The sequence below is a fragment of the Melopsittacus undulatus genome, chromosome 5 (assembly GCF_012275295.1).
Source record: "Melopsittacus undulatus isolate bMelUnd1 chromosome 5, bMelUnd1.mat.Z, whole genome shotgun sequence".
In the NCBI taxonomy this organism is placed as follows: domain Eukaryota; kingdom Metazoa; phylum Chordata; class Aves; order Psittaciformes; family Psittaculidae; genus Melopsittacus; species Melopsittacus undulatus.
Window position 1 is genome coordinate 84,309,326 of NC_047531.1, and position 16,539 is coordinate 84,325,864.

Genomic DNA, 16,539 nt, shown 5'->3' on the forward strand with positions numbered 1-16,539 from the left:
TGTGCAAGTGTGTTCCTTTTTTACACTGTTGTGAAACATATTCTTTCTTGAGCTAGTCAAGCTTATAATAATTCATACCTTCTTGGCATTTAAAAAATGGGATGTTCCAACTTTACAAGTGCACATGGTTATGGATAGCTAAAATGTATTTTGCTATGAAGTTTTATTCTCATAGGTTATGGCTAAAGTCCATTCAGCTAAGATCTGCTAGATCCAGCTAAGGACTTGCAGGAAGAGTAAATATAATGCTTTAGGTATATTGAACAAACTGGGTGTTCAAGAAACAATCATGCTTAGAAGCCTGTTCAGATTTGTAGTTCAGTGTTATTTATAGCATGGGCAAACTCAATGTAAAAGTACACTGGGGCTATGTGTACTTTGGAGCATCCCTTTACCTACTTACACATCTAGTTCAGGGAAACCTGAATGGGTTTCCTGAGAAGTATTTTATTTGGTTGTGCTTTTATTGTGCACTATGCCTGATTCCAGAAAGTAACTACAGTTAAAAAATAGAAGTAATGTTTAAAGCATGTGAAGTATGATAGCTCTCTGCTTGGATGTTACACCAAGAATAGTTTCATTCCTTGCAGTTTGGGGACCATTCCCTGCCACGGTTGCCACCAATTACAGCCTATTTAATAATGACGAGTTTTGAATAATCTTAATTGAATTTTGCCTTCAATGCTGTTATCAGCAATACCTTGCCCTGCTCATGGCTTTTCTAGCTTTCAGCAAGACTGTTCCCTTTAGCTGCCTAGAACGAGATACATCATCAAGAGAATGGTACTCACTCCAAAGCTATATGTCAGGGCAATTCAGCTTCAAGTATTAGCAAAATTGTAAAATAGGAATGCAGAAGGAATCCAGATCATGAATCCAGATCATAAATCCAGTCTGCAAACAAAAAAACACCTTCTGTGAAAAGGCCTAGCCCTGCCTTGAGAACACTAAGACTTTAATTCCCTCCCACTCCATCCACTTCTAAGGCTACTGCAAAAGACTGGTCTTCTGATATACAGGAACATCCTTTCAATTTCCAGTCATGATCAAACTATATTCTGGTTTTAAACTGACAGGGTTCTTTATCTTTAGAAGCTGTTCCTTTCAGTCTGGTACTTAGGACTCAACCTTGATCATAGATGAAGAGAGCACGGTTTCTCAACCTGTTTTACTAGGTAAATAAAATAATCATACTTATTAATTTCTTGAAAAATAGTCTCTTTTGATTCTGCAGCACATCTTGGAGCCCTTAGTGATAGTGCTTTCTATCTGGATCCATATTTCATAAATGCACATGGATAAAAATGTATACAATATTACAGGTGTAATCTTACTTGTATCACAACTTTATATGTTAACTATTCCTTATCTCTAACCTTGTCAGATGTGTTCTAAGATTACATATGACATTTTCATCTTTTTTAAGAGCGGTTTGTAGTTATCTCAAATCACCAGGTACATTCAGGGTCTTCTCAACATTTTCAGCTAAGGACATCCTCCCCTGGAACAAAAACTCCTGTTATTGACCATCAGCTGCGCAACTTTCTATTTAACACCGTATTCCACTCCTATTTTGCCATTCTCAGGTTCATTCTTCTTTTTCTCCCTTCTACGATATCCAGACTCTCCTCTGTATAACCATTCCATCTAAATTTGTGCCTTTACTTTCATTTCAAAAGCTGTAATGCTGCACATAATGTATTTAGAAATCTAGTGATAGTAATGAAAACTAAAGAGACAGATTGGTGCCTGGCTGAGAAACCTTAAATAGATGGGCCTTAACTGTTGGCTTCATCAAAGTTTGGGATGCCTTCCAGGAGAAAGGAATCTTAGAGAAAATCTTAGACTTACAGCATAATTTTTGGCTGGAAGGAACCTCTGGAGCTCATCTGGACCAGTCCTCAGTGCTAAAACCAGAACTAACTCAAAGTTTGTTGGTCTCACTCAGTTCTCATCAAGTTGAATTCTGGACAGACATCTCAAGAGATCAGAGTTATGGTTTTACAAGAGATGTGGTCCTCTTGTCATGGTTTTTTTGTGGCATAAAGCACCAACCATCCATGTTCATCACGTTTCTTATACCACGACTGACATTGTCTAGTCACAAGATAGGCATAATGACTTGTCTATTGCTCTTTATTACAGGATGGCACGCTGTACTTTTGCTAATTTGTGTGGTTACTGATGTTCCACCAAGCACACATGCACACAAAGGCCTGTGTCTCCATTCTTCTTCAAAGGTGTGTCACAAGCTCCAATATTATGCTCTGACTATGCCAAGATAAATATCCCCTCTTGTTTCCAATGTTTTTTGATGAAACCTTGGGTTCCCAAGGTTTTGTTTTCAGGTTGCCTTCAGATGTATTAGCAGAACTACCAAGGATTATTTTGTTTTGCTTTTGATCCTAAAAATATGATAAGGTTTGGAACTGAATGTACTCTGTAACCTGGACATAGCAGAACCTGAAGAAAGCAATTACCACTTTCTTTTTCATATAGTAAAAGGGGAAACAGTATTCCTTCAGTTTCTGCATGCTAACCTACAAATACACAGCAATTTCTTCTATTTTTTTCTATTCCTGTATATACCATTAATTTCTAACTTTCCAGGAATTAAAATATCTTTAATACTTCACTTCTGTACGGATGATAAGAATCTTTTTTATATTCACACTGCTGTTGTCCAAGCTTTCTGTAGAAGCATCCATGTTCAAAGTTGACTTCTTGAACCAAGAACTATTGACCAAAAGCACCAGAATGGCAAATGTGAAACCGCTGAAGTGAAATCAAAGAAAGACTATGGTTTCACACCTGAAAAAAGACCTATCTTACCCCTTTTTCCACCCAGGTCCTCCCGTGGAATAGCAGTAATTGCTGATTAAATAGATAAAATAATAGAAACAATGAAAATAATCCTTATAAAAGTCACACTAAGAATCACCTTTACTGCAGGAGCTGGTTGTAGATTCCTCCAGGCAGAGGGTGGCAGCAGACTCCCACGAGAAGTGGCTGCCAAGGCACCAGTTTGCATGGGATGAGGCAGCAGCAGCAGGCAGCAGTAGGCCAGGCAGAGACCAACTGCAGTAGGCAGCTTTGATTTGAGTTCTTTTTATTCTCAGGACACTAATCCCTAAATAGAGAAAATCAATGTATTTAACAGCTTTGTTAATGAACTAAGTAAAAGGGATGATGCTCTGCTAAGGAAATCCTGAGAACATGAAAAACCTTTACAATGATAGAAAAGATTTCTTGGTGCTCCCGTTTCAGCAACTCTGGTTTCAGTTTGTTGCTGTAAAGCATGATGACGAGCTGATTTGGGCCATCTTTGCTAGTGTCTGGGACTTGGTCCTTCCACTGCTCAGTGGAGCTTTTGTCTTTCATAAGAACTCACTGATAACTTTGTCATTGATTTGCAGTATGTATCTATCTGGGGAAAAGTAGACAAGGAAGTACTTTTAAAATGATATTTCTTATTTTATCTTTAAAATACAAAGTGTAGTCTATAATGTTGCTTTTACAGCTTCCCTTTGCATTAAGTCTTAATCAGTAGCTTGGTTTGGAGCTTCTATTAGAGACACTGGAAGTGTGCAAGTCATTGGCAGGTGAGAGTATTTAGGTGCTACTCCAATGTGTGCTGCATCAAGCATAACAGCAAGTCAATGCATGCATACATCAGATGAAATGCCCAGGATATAACCCCCATCACCTTTGCATGGTCTGAAAAATTACCTGAGACGTAAGACTGAAAAAGATATTGTTTCAAGGGGCTGCATCAAAAGAAGCGTGATCCCCTCTGCTCCACTCTCATGAGACCCCACCTGCAGTACTGCATTCAGTTCTGGGGCTCCCTAAATAAGAGGGATGTAGACCTATTAGAGTGAGTCCAGAAGAGGCCCATGAAGATGTTCAGAGGGGTGGAGCCTGGAGCACCTTTCCTATGAAGACAGGCTGAGAGAGGTGGGCTTGTTCAACCTGGAGAAGAGAAGGTTTCAGGGAGACCTTACAGCAACCTTCTAGTACCTAAAGGGGGCCTACAACAAAGCTGGAGAGGAGCAAGGTCATGTAGGGATAGGACAAGGGGTGAGGGCTTTAAGCTGACAAAGGGGAGATTTAGATTAGATATTAGGAAGGAATTCTTCACCGTGAGGGTGCTGAGACATAGGAACAGGTTGCCCAGAGAAGCTGTGGCTGCCCCATACCTGGAAGTGTTCGTGGACAGGTTGGATGGATCTAGTGGGATGTGTCCTTGCACATGGCAGAGCATTGGAACTAGATGAGCTTCAAGGTCTCTTCCAACCCAAACTGTTCTGTGATTCTGTAATTGAATACCTGGCATTATATACAGCAAAACTTCACTAAGCTGTTCATTTGTATTATTACAGTAGAGAAGATCTTCTACAAGAATAGTTAAGTCTTGATTTGACAGAAAAATCTATAACATTCCCAAGACACTAAATCCTTTCCATATTTACTCTCTTCAAAATTCAATAAGCTGTATTAATCTATGAAGACCTGGTGGTTAACCAACTTCTTGATGATATTAACCCAATATTGCCTAAGTAAGGTCATTTTAATGAGTACTCTAAATCAGCATTAAAGGGACCCAACTTTAAATTGCTCTCATAACTTTTACAGTAACTACAGACTTACTTTCTTCCAGAGATTGATTATTAATGAATGAAGAACTGCCTCATGCAGTACGTGCTTAGCAATGCTCTAGGGTATAAGACAGGACAACCAGCTTGTCAGACCTGTGACCCCTATAGCCCAGAAACCTTTGCTGACTGAGGGTGCTCTATAAGAAGGCACAAGATGGTAGCTGAGGGCCAACCCAGTGCAGGCTATGCACCAACACCCCCGATCAGGGTCAGCAGATTTGAGACAGCAACAGCTACTGGTTCCAGGCTTAGGCCAATGACCATCAGCCAAAGGCAAGTCAAGAAGTCAGGTCCTAGGACAATCCTGGAAACCCCAACAATAATACAGGAAGAGCAAGAGAGAGGGCAGCACATGGAAACCTCCACAATGGCTCTCAAAAGGACTGTATGCACAGGCTGGAGCTGAAATGGGGCTCTGGGGCCAGAAATGGATGTGGGTCCCTCCCAGGGGAGACAGGTCAAGACTATTGGTGCCCTCAAAGCCCTGACAGGCAGTAGCCAAGGGAGGATGCTTAGGGAAAGAGTGAATCAGCACCACATACAGAATCTATAATGTTTTCCCAGTAGTGAATTAGTTTCAAAAGACAAGAGAAATCTTGAGCAGAACCAGGAGGCAAAGACAGGACCCACGTGGCTTTTTTACTTTCCTGTAACTGTCCTGTCTCTCTTTAAACCTATGTATACAAAATATCTTTGTATACATACAATATTGTCTGTATATTGTATGTATACATATACAATATGTACACATACCTGTGTTGTGAAACACCTGTTATGTGAAAAGACAACTCCTCTGTTTTGAACATCCTCTACTGTCTCGGTTTAGTGCTTTCTAGTTCTTGTGGTGAGCAACTGATACTTAGCAACACTTCTGCTGCTTACAGTTCTCCTTTTGTTTAATCTTTCTTTCTACACCAACCAGTCCTAATCTCTCTTGCTATTGGTCATTCTTGTAGTCTTATACATAACCATGCTTTCTCATATGCTCTTTCACTTTCCAGGGATTATTCTTGGGATTGTTCTTTTTCTTCTTTTTCTCTATTTTTTCCCTGTGCCTTTCTGAGGTGGTATTTATGTTTTAAAGAGCCTTCAGAAGTTTATTGTCTTCACTGATTCACTATTTAAATCTGTGCAAACTTCTATCCCCATAATTCTGTTATTGGTGAGATGAAATGTTTCCTTTTCATTTATGCTGTAATTGCTAGTTCTCAATATTCTCCTATACTCATCTTCTGTTAAACAAGTGTGCTCACTTTCTTCATATTCAAGATTATCAGTAATGATTCTCTACAAATACTGTTAAAATACCCCTGTGACTTAGCTACTTGCAAGTCTATGGACTGTGCACTTCCTAGCTTCTCAAGAGGACTAACTCTTTCTTCTTTCAGTGCTGTGCAGAACTAAGTTGCATGTTTTAAACAGTTCAACTGTGTTGTGTCATCAACAGTCACATCAGCCAAAGTGGTAATGTCAGTGTTTTCTCACAGATGATACTAATCATGCAGCTACTTAAAAATATCACAATAGTTGTTTCATGCATCAATCTTACTCATTATTTTGAGCACATCAAGGAGACAGCCTATCATTATTCAGCCTATGTATTCTTTTTGATACATTAATATAATGTTGTCTGTCTTTTGTAGTTCCCCCAAATCACAGGTTCATATATAGCAATTTCACACTGGCACAAGCATGGGGTAGCTACTCTGCTGCCTGTGACCTGAAGATGCTTCCTCCTATACTGGTGCTCCTTTCAAATGCTAGGAGGACCTGAGCTATAGATCAAATGCATTGTTTCCCCAGTCTACTGACTTCATGTTCTTGCCTTCTTCACTTGGTAGAATTCCTCAATGCTAGTTTCCTGACATGATTATAAATGATTTGCCTATAAATAAGACATATAATTTGAGCATTGCATTCTTTGCTGGGAAGTAGAAGAGAAAATGTGCACTGCCTCACGTGGCTCAGGCCTGGTTGCACATCCCATTATCTGACATGGGCTGCTACCCTTGCTTTCTCCCGTATGTGCCAATTAGGGCCCTTGCTAGAAGACAAAACTATATCAATACCATTATTGTTACTGAAGGGTGAGAGGAAAAGAGTGGGTTTTTTTAACTATAATGAAAATAAGACCGAAACAAATGTTTTGATAGTATTCGTGTTTTATAGTATTCCTCTCCCTTTGATGTGTAAAGAAAATGTAGGTATGGAAGGTATAGAAGGGTATGGAAGGTATAGAAGGGTATGGAAGGTATAGAAGGGTATGGAAGGATAGCCCATGCTTTAGAAGAATTATTCACTAAGTACAGCCTTACAGACAGAAGCTTAGCTGATAAGCTGAGGTTTTTCCCCATGTTTCTTTCTGAATTTGAGTAGCATAAGTTTATGTCTCTTAATTTCTTTCTTTGTCCTGTATGCCACCGAGTTTTCCTGGCCATCTTACTGCCAGACATGTGCAGAACTGCCTCTATGACAGCTTCAGCATTGCTAAGTTGCTGTGTTCCTGCCATAAAACCTGCCAAGACTGATGCGCAAATTAGGAATCATCCCTATTTATTTGACAAACAACAATGTCAAGTACTGAGTGGAATGCAGATTTCCCTCCTCTTTATGCCAGTGTGTACTCACCCCTTTCTTTCACTGGATCTGACAGCTCATTGTTATGAAAAGAGCCCTCCCCAGCATCTCTCTTATTCTGATGTGGTTTGGCATTTTTTGCTGGTTTATGATGATGCAGTATGAATGAGACTGGAGACTGCAATGCCAATCTGTGTGATTCACTCTAGCCATAAGTCTTCAGTTAAGCCCATATTCACAAACACTCTATTTTAATTTTCCTTGTTTAGTTCAATATCCAGCTGCACAAGGTAAAATGAACAGACACCACTCTTCAATACCCTGTAGGTCTGTAGCCTCTGATGCTCATAGAGGAGGACAAAGAGCTGAGATAGAGGACTAGGTCTCCAATATTCCAGGCCACTGTCTAAACACTCACCCACATGAGAAGTGGTGGGTGGCACTGGTCCTTCCTCTGACAACTGCATTTTCCCAAGTGGTGACTTTAAATCCTTACCTTTTGCAGACATCTGGTGCTTAAACAGCAACCTTCTTCTTGGTATTCCTATTGAATGGATTAGGTAGTTCCCTAGTGGAATACTGTAATAATTTATCATTTATAAAATTCAGTAAATCGCTTTCTTATACATCTGCCCTTCCTATGCATCCCATAGAAGACACTCCACAGCTGCCTTTGATCTGCAAGCTCAACTAGATAACAGGGTACCTACAATCACTGCTGAGATGCAAACGATGTCATATAAGATTGTTTTGCCAATATTATGCTGAAGGGTGAAGACTACATTTCATCATGTGCTCTAGTTGCTTTAGAGGATATCATTTGTAGTGGTGCTGTCACTATCTTTTTGAGTGCAAGCAGTTTTGAGGTTTTGTTCCATGTTAAACAAGCTCACCATTGTACTCCCCATGCCCAATTTATTTAATACCAAATATTGTCAAACTGCAAAAATGATACATAAATTAATACTGTGACACGTCTTAGATTCAGCTAGCAAATACAAATTAAAAGGAAAACCCCCAAATCACCTGGTCTTTGAATTCTTTTTATTGTTCCCAAGATGTCTTGTCATAGCTTTTTAAAAATAAACCATATAGATCTTGTATCAGGGTGTTATTACATTGTATAAAATGCACAGAATTATCCAGTTCACTGAGTACTAGCAAGTAGCAAGAATCTGCTGGAAACCTAAAAAAGCTCTGGTTTTATTCCAGTTTCCTTTGATGTCTCTGACTGCAATGACAAATTTCATTGCTGTGATTGTTGTGCTATAATAGAGCTACTTGAAAAAGAATCTTTAATTACAACATTTGACATCCTACATGTTATCCGTTGAATTCATGAGATATCCAAAGCCTGTACCTGATTTGTCTTTCCTGCAAACCACCTTTCCCCTGCCCCATGCTGCACTGCTTGTAAGGGTGAGCTATGCGCAGGATGTCCCTGCGCCTTCCAGGTTACCAAGTCAAGGTTTGGGCACCAGCTCTTCATGGGCTGATACCAAAGTGGAGAGGGCTGTGTATCAGCCTCCCCACTGCCCCTCACATACAGGAAGAAGCTGAGGGGAAGCAGCAGTTGTTGCAGCTTGATGAGAAGGGATTGAACTGAAAGGCAGCCATAGAAGCAGCTGCTTATCAGTGGCGAAAGCTGAACCTTCTCAGCCATTACAAATCCCCTCACTTGACTGGTACCGACTCAGCAGGACAGATGGTGAGAAGTGTTTTCAGAGCTGTACATATGCTAAAATGGTTGTCTTTATGTTTGGTGTTGACATGAATATTACATGAAGGTGACTGTTTTCAGGGTGGATACTAAGATACTGCTTCGCTGATGATGAATGTTTGCCTGGAACACCAGTGACTGGGTAAAATCATGCTGGATGTCAGTCTTCCTAAAGTCTAGTCTCCTTTTCTGGCCAGTAAGGTGTCTGAATTAAATGGTCACTATTGACAAAATTGGCTTTCCTGCTCTTTGTGCCACAGGTGCCTCTCTCCCCATTGGCTGAGAGGGTCTCATCTTGTGGAGAAGACCTTTTCCGGAGAACCCAAAGGACAGCAACACTGAAGAAAATGGACACCGTGCCCAACACCAAAGTCAGCCCCAGGTACACATACCTGAGAGAGAAATGATTGATCAGAGCCTATTTCAAAGGCAACACATGACTAGAAGGCATAGAGGACACATTCATATTGTCATGAGGAAATGCTGAGTATGAAGCTCTCCAAGCATGGTGATGACAGCAGAGATGAGACTTTGCCAGCTCACCCAGGTTAGGTATGGTGTGGTCTGTGGCCAGGAAAGTGTTTCAGGCATTGACTGACCTCCTCCACCTCAATGTGCTTCAGTGAGAATAACATATTCTTAAGGCAATTAATCTATTTTTCAGTTGCGGCATAAACAGTACCAGCAATAACAAGACCATTTGATGGCATTTTTGCTTTACAGGCATAATGACAATAACAACAGCAGCTACAATAACATCATTATGTTTTATTAGCTATGAGTCCCAGCTGAGCTTTTGTTCTTTTCTTCAGATTTACAAAACAAGATGTACCCTCCCCTCATGTTTTTCTACTGGATATGGGGGGAAAGGCAAACAGTTCTCTCATTTTCCTTTCACCATTATTATTCCACTCTTAATTTCTGGTAATGCCTTTCATGAATGCAGTTCAGATAATGACTCTCTTCTAGCAGTAAATTGATAAAGACAAAGCTGTGCTTAAGGCTCTAGATAAACCAAGCATGCTTTGTGGCAATGTTGCCTTCCTTTTGGAACATGAAGCAGCAATGAGGCTCAATAGCTCTTTTACTTATTTATTTACATGTATGTGCTCTCACAGCAGAGTTGTTAAAAAATAAGGGAAAAGTTAAGCATAACTTGAAGTTTTAACATTTTTTGGGGTGAAAAATGAAGCAACTTAGATATCCCTGGCAGATACTGAAATAAGATAATGTGCCCTCCCTCAAAGAAACTAAACAAAAAGAGAATGCTAAAATCTGAGCATTACTGTTAATATTGCTAATCAGCCAGTTAGACTCTTTCATTTTCTAACACATCTTTTACTCAGATTTTATGAACAGAAATTACTCTACCAGTGCTAGATATAGATGTACTTAAAGAACACAAGTTAAAGAACTAGTGGAGAAGAGCTGTTACCTGAGTGCACTGGAGTCATAGAGTCTGCATGCTCCTCTTCCCCCACATCTTTTGCTTCCCCATTTCAGGCAAGTGGTATCTATGGCCATTCCAAAGTACACTGGGGCTGGAATTCCCGCTGGATGTATTTAGCAAATAAATAAAGGCGAGAAGGTTATTTCCAGGGTGATCAGTTCAGATCTAGAAACACGTTCATGTAGAACATTAAATTACATATTCAAACAGCCATGACATATCCACACTGTTTGCTGGTTTAAGAAGTTGTGCCTCGTGTTGCCCAGGAGCACACCACCCTTTCCTCGCTGTGGGGAACCAGGGTGGGGAGGAAACAGAGCTGAACATCAAAAAGTGTGTGGAAGTCAGTGGAAGGAGCTGGCTGTGGTTTGGTTTCCTTGTTCCGAAGGACTTCTGGGGGGGGGTGGGTGGTTGGGAAAGGAGATACTTCTTTCTTGAGAGCAATAGAGCTTGTTCAGATTGGGGGTGGGGGATGTCCTGTGTCCTTTGCTTGTGAGAGATGAGAAAGGAGAGAGGCAGCGTGGTTGAGAGCCTGCAGTATTCTGCAAGTATCATGAGATGCTATTGAGGTAGGGGCAAACTTACTGTTTAAGGGTGATGGAAAGGAAAAACCTTATGTCAGGTGCTAATGGGGACACTGTGGATCTGTGCAACCTGGGAAGCCACCTATGGTTGTGGGAGAAAAGTAAGCCTGGAGGGAAAATCCTGGCCTGCAAAGGTGTGAGAAAGAAGACATGAACTTGTTTTGATGTCCATTTGCCTCATCCAGCTCATCCACTTCTCTATTTAAATAAGTGACTTGCTTCTAGCTAATTACTGCCTCTTTTATGATTACCTTGATGATCTTAGAGTTTCAGTTCACTGGCATATCACAGTACCCTTGATTTGAGAAAAAAACTTATAGGTGGCTCTACCACAAGGCTGTAGTGAACCCTACCTTCAGACATGCCTGTACTTAGATTCATTTCCTTAGAAACTAATGAAAATAGGCCTCAAAAATTATTACCAATTCTGATTCATAGCTGTTCTGTTATACTTGTTGTTGAATAAGGAGAGACAAGAAGTAATTTTGATGCTAGCTTCGTAGTCCAAAGGATCACTTGTCACCTTTACATTGTCCATGTGTATTTGTATTATACCTAAGACACAGTTATATGATTGATGAAATATAAGGCTGTTTCTTTTTCCTATTTTTTTCTTAATCATGTAATATTAACTTGTCAGACATCATTCCTTCCAACAATGAAAGTTTAATGCTAGGGGGAAAAAATAGTGTGGAGTATATTAAGGTATAACCAAGAGTACAACTGGACTTACCAAGCACTCTTATTGCCAGGGTATAGATACCAAGTGCAAATGATTTCAAGTGTGGTTTAATGCATCTAAAAAGAAAAAAGTATTAAAGAGAAATGAAGAATTGACTGTTTATAATTTGGACACAAATAGAAAGCAAGAGGAAGGAAAGAAATGTCGCTTTTTCCTCCTTATTGACACTGACTTAACAGAATTACAGAAGTGTGTAAATAATGTGATAAAATCAGAACAGTAGCTATGAATTCTGTGTAATTATATTATACATATATATACATATATACAATATATACAAATATATTATATTCAGTCTAATCTTTTTCAGAATGTGGTGCATTTTCAGGTAATTCATGCACTTAAAAGTTACGCAGGACAAGAAAATTGTGTGTGAAATCGTGCATCATTGGATAGTCTTATGCAGTTAAACACTCTCTCAAACTGGGGGTTATGACCAAGTACAAGGTATTTGGGCACTCAGTTTTCACTGCACTATATCTAGGATCATGATCTCATCTCCTGTAAAGGTAAATCCTCCAAGGTATTGTCTGACAGAACAGAACATCTGCATTTGGACTTTTCTGAGCTTGGAGCAGGCATACAGCACAGACTTTAGTCCTGGCTCCAGAACACCCCAGCTCCAGCCTTAGTCATTGTCCTGGCTCTTCTAGGAGGTTAGAGGTAGAAGGCAGGAGCACAGCTGCCTCTCATACATGTGCTAGCAGCATCGTGTTTAAGGAGCTACTCAAATCAGTATGATTCATCTGCTGCTAACCTCACCAGCTGCTCAAGCATGCTGTTTCACTCAGCATGTATCAGACTGCCTATTACAATAACTAACCCAGCAAGAACCTGAGTACATGCTTTGCTTTTAGCATGTGAGTAGTTCTAGTCACAGTTAGTTAAACTGGGACATGCTTGATATGTGGGGTGAGTAACACAGGTATATCAGTATGGTAATAGATGAAACTGCCTCTTGTCACATTCATTCTATCAATATAAAATAAAAGGCTAAAATTCAGTGTTGGCTATACAGAAACATAACAATTGGAGGCCCAGTACACATTTATTGAACTAGGATGGACTCAGCTTTTGCAGAAATTCATGTAATTAAGAATTTAGTGAAAATAGGGAAAGGACATGAAGGAAAATATGGAAAAGAACACCAAAGTAGCATGATCCAAAAGCTGTTGTGTGTATCGCATTTTGTAATTGGAGTACTTTATTCTCTATTGCCATGATGATGGATTATCACCCTATGGTCTACTCTATCATGGTTTATATGGGCACTGCCACCTTTGCAGGCATGAATGTAATATGATTTTGAGCTGGAAGAACTGTGTTTTGCCCTTCTATCAGATACATGGCACACAAGCAAGTCTCAGTCTAGAAGTCCTTTTAAACAAACGTGAGGGCATAGAAAGCAAAAACTGGAAAATAAAACCAATATTGGAGTTTGGATATTTGGAGATTTGTTATGTGTTCATAGGATTCATATCCTAGAAATAATAATATCTTCTCTTTCAGATGGAAAGAAGAATTTGACCATTTTTATTGTCTTTGCACTGAAACGTGTATTCTTTGAGATCCTGAGTGAAAGCCAAATGTCTCAGGGAGATCTGAGACTTCCTTTTCACTGCCTAACCACCTGCTATTAATAGCATGTACTTGAACAGCAGCTATCTGAGTTGCAGGGTTTTTCTCCAAAACATCACGGCTTCCTTAAGTTTCCTGGCAATTTTAATTAGTCTAATAGCACTAAAAAGATGTTTCAGTAAATGACTTGGTCACTAGCTATAAGCATATTTCCATTAATTCAGTCATGTAAACCCTAGAAGTAAATGTCACTAAGTCTTATAGGCTTTTAGGTATTTAGCTGTATTTGTGCTTCATGGCAGGTGCAATCATATCTGCTCATCTGAAAACATAAGCTTGTTTAAGTGCTGGAATCTTACAGGAGCTGACTAAATACTAAATAATTTCTAAAATAGACCATTGACAAAAATACTTAATGAAGTCAAAGAGCATTTTCTTTTTCTTTCTGGGAACAGAAGCACATTTTCAGTTCAAGTGGGTTTTCAGGGAAAGTCAGTGATGGATTTCAGAAAAGCATGTGTGAGCTTAAGATGGAAGTGTGCCCATTGATTTTCCATCTGAACTTACTGAAACATGCTTTATTCAGCTGCACATCAGATTTGGGTGCCTTCAATCCAGCAGAAAAACACATAACTTCTCAGTTTCAGTTAAATTGTTCTCAAAGCAGCATGATTTTCAACAGAAATAAAAGCCCTGGAGTAGAACCAATAAAGCTGTTTTGCTGATTTCATATAACAAAATGTTTTTGTATCGTTATTGAAAACCTCTCTAAGCTTTTCTAAATAAATCCATCAAGAATTAAGTCCCTTGAGAGCAAGTTCTTAGGGTTAATAGTGCGGGTAACTGAGTGATTTAAGCTCATAGGTGTTCAAGTATGAATGTCTCCTCTCAAACACTTCTGAAGTGGAGACAAAGTGGAAAACAGAAGCATGGTGATGATGGTTTCGAGCCCCTGTGTGATATTACATCAGTATATTTTCTACCATGTTTTATGGATAGAAAGGGGTCATCATGTGGAGGGTGAAAGGGAACAAAACTTCATCCCTGCATAGCCCTATAGCCATATTTATACAACAAAAAATCCCCCTTGTGTCAGAAGCCATCAAAGAGGGCAACTTGTGGAAAACCTGAAGGCTTTGCTGCAAGTTTTCAGCTTTTGAATCACCCTCATCTAGGTGTATGGACAGTTTCAGAGGTCCATAAGATTTAGTAAAAATCGTCTAAAATGGATTATAACATGATTGTTAGTTTGTATTCAGGAGACAGAGAGATGCCATGTGTTTTTGCAGTACTCAATGATAACCTTACAAGGTGGGTGGAGGAAGCTATGCAGCTTATATATATTGAGGCATATACCTCACAGTGTTTGTGGAGGGCAGTGGAAAATAATCCTCACCTCAAACATTTCTGAAAGTCTCTCTGTGACAATTGTTCTGATTCAAGTACTGTGCTGGAATCATAGCTGAAGTTACATGTCTTCATTCAGGTTTTTCCATGTAGCCTATATTCAGCTAGTTCTAGCACTGCCTTTCTCCATGTGACATAAAGACACAGGCAATGACATGGGACTTGTTTCATTAAACTTCATTTGAAAATGAAGAGAATTTTGGGGTAAGAAAACTCAATAATGATAAAGATTAAATAAGCTGCATTTATTGTTGTTTTGTTTCAGAGGTAGAATGTACCCATCTGGAAACGATTTGGAAAGAGGAACTGAGAAAGGAAGCTTTCCAAAACAAAGCAGAGCAGCACTTAGAGTCCAAACACTGCAAGAAGCTGACAGAAATCCAGATTAATCGCTGGAAGTATTAAATTCCTTTTGCACTTGCTAAAATTAGTTTCAAAGCTTCCACTTGGTGATGGACAAATAGTTCCAGCAGTTAAATACATATTGGAAAAATTCCTTGGGACAAGCATTTAATAAACCTGTGATTACTACAAAGAAAAGAAAGAACAATCTCATGCTGCATCTATCTTTATTTTGAAGAGAGACATCTGGGACAGAACAATTATATGGAATAATAAAATGGGCCAGAGGAGAAGAGTTGAGTGTATATAGAGGGTTTGGGTTAGATCACTTCTCTGTAATTGTGCACTGGTATTCACAGCAAATGAGGAAACCTGGCTGCTTATAAGCATATATGGGCACAGGCTGGCAGAGCTAATTTCCATCTCCATGGAGGCTGCTTAACACCATTCTGGTAATGTAAAAGGTGTCAAGAGAAGTGGAATTTGATATAAATGATAACCAGGCCTCCTATATCATGTTTAAACCCAGAAAGGTATTGCTGGTAGAGGTAATCATAAGCGCATTGTTGCTTCAATGGTAGAAATGTCAAAGTGTGAGGATGCTTTTCAATAGTAAAAGCATATTTTAAAAGCCACCTTGTGTAGCTCAGAATATTTCACAGCAGCAAGGGAGGAGGGAGACTAAGTCACACGTGTCAAAACACCTTGAAAACATTTGGCAATGCTGGCAGAAGGGAGGTCTTACCTTAGAAGCAGTATGTATCCAGGTGTGCCACCTACTGACAAAGTGTATGAAGTGATAACCGATATTACCAGAAAATACAGGAACATTTTTGGACACTCGTTTCCTTTTTGACATGGTCCCACCACAGCTGAGGAGCTTTGTGAAGGCGATTCCAAGGTTCCCACACAGCTGCAGTTGAAAAAGACCTGGAAGACAGCAGGCAGATATGTATGGTAACCCAAACAGCAGAGAAGTGGATGTTCAGGAATTACACATCATGCTTTTCTGGATAGCCAAAAGTTTAAATCCCAACTGGAAAATGTTTTTCAGAAGGAAAAAACTTGTTCATTGAAGGAGACATTTATAAAGTATCTACTGTTGATGAATGTATTTAGTGGGTATTTAATATAGTTTATGTGGCTAACAGCTAAAACCCAAACCAAACCTCCTAAATTATCATCTTGGGATTCTTTCTGGGAACAGCATTTAAGAAAGTTTTAAATGTGGGAGGCAGATTGGTAAAAAAACCTGAGGAATTTAAGGCTGAAAAGGATGCGCCCTACCTTAATTTAATCCACTGTGATAAAACTGGTTGTATTAGAAAAACTACCACATCACATATGGAAAGAGAGTCTGTCTTACGGTATGTTTCCCACTGCCATTGGATGCCTGGCAGCCAGCAAGACAAGCAGAAATGTAGGTAACTCCATTCTCCCCGCAGATGGGGTCCCAGTCGTTCTTGGAACATGCGCAGCCT

The 16,539-nt window shown here is 39.6% G+C and overlaps 1 protein-coding gene across 2 annotated transcripts in view; it reads right to left on the reverse strand.

Annotated features, from left to right (window-relative positions):
- Window positions 1-8,871: 8,871 nt before the first annotated feature.
- Window positions 8,872-16,539, reverse strand: part of LOC101871616 (solute carrier organic anion transporter family member 1C1) — a 27,968-nt gene continuing 20,300 nt past the window's right edge. For both annotated transcript variants that reach the window (XM_034062972.1, XM_034062971.1), the window contains 5 exons: window positions 16,425-16,539; window positions 15,804-15,988; window positions 11,723-11,787; window positions 10,391-10,508; window positions 8,872-9,347 (listed from right to left, as the gene is read on the reverse strand). The exon at window positions 16,425-16,539 is cut by the window's right edge and continues 51 nt beyond it. In XM_034062972.1, the coding sequence (XP_033918863.1) occupies window positions 9,125-9,347; window positions 10,391-10,508; window positions 11,723-11,787; window positions 15,804-15,988; window positions 16,425-16,539 (706 nt within the window). In that variant the 3' untranslated portion in view covers window positions 8,872-9,124. The remainder of the gene's footprint in view (window positions 9,348-10,390; window positions 10,509-11,722; window positions 11,788-15,803; window positions 15,989-16,424) is intronic.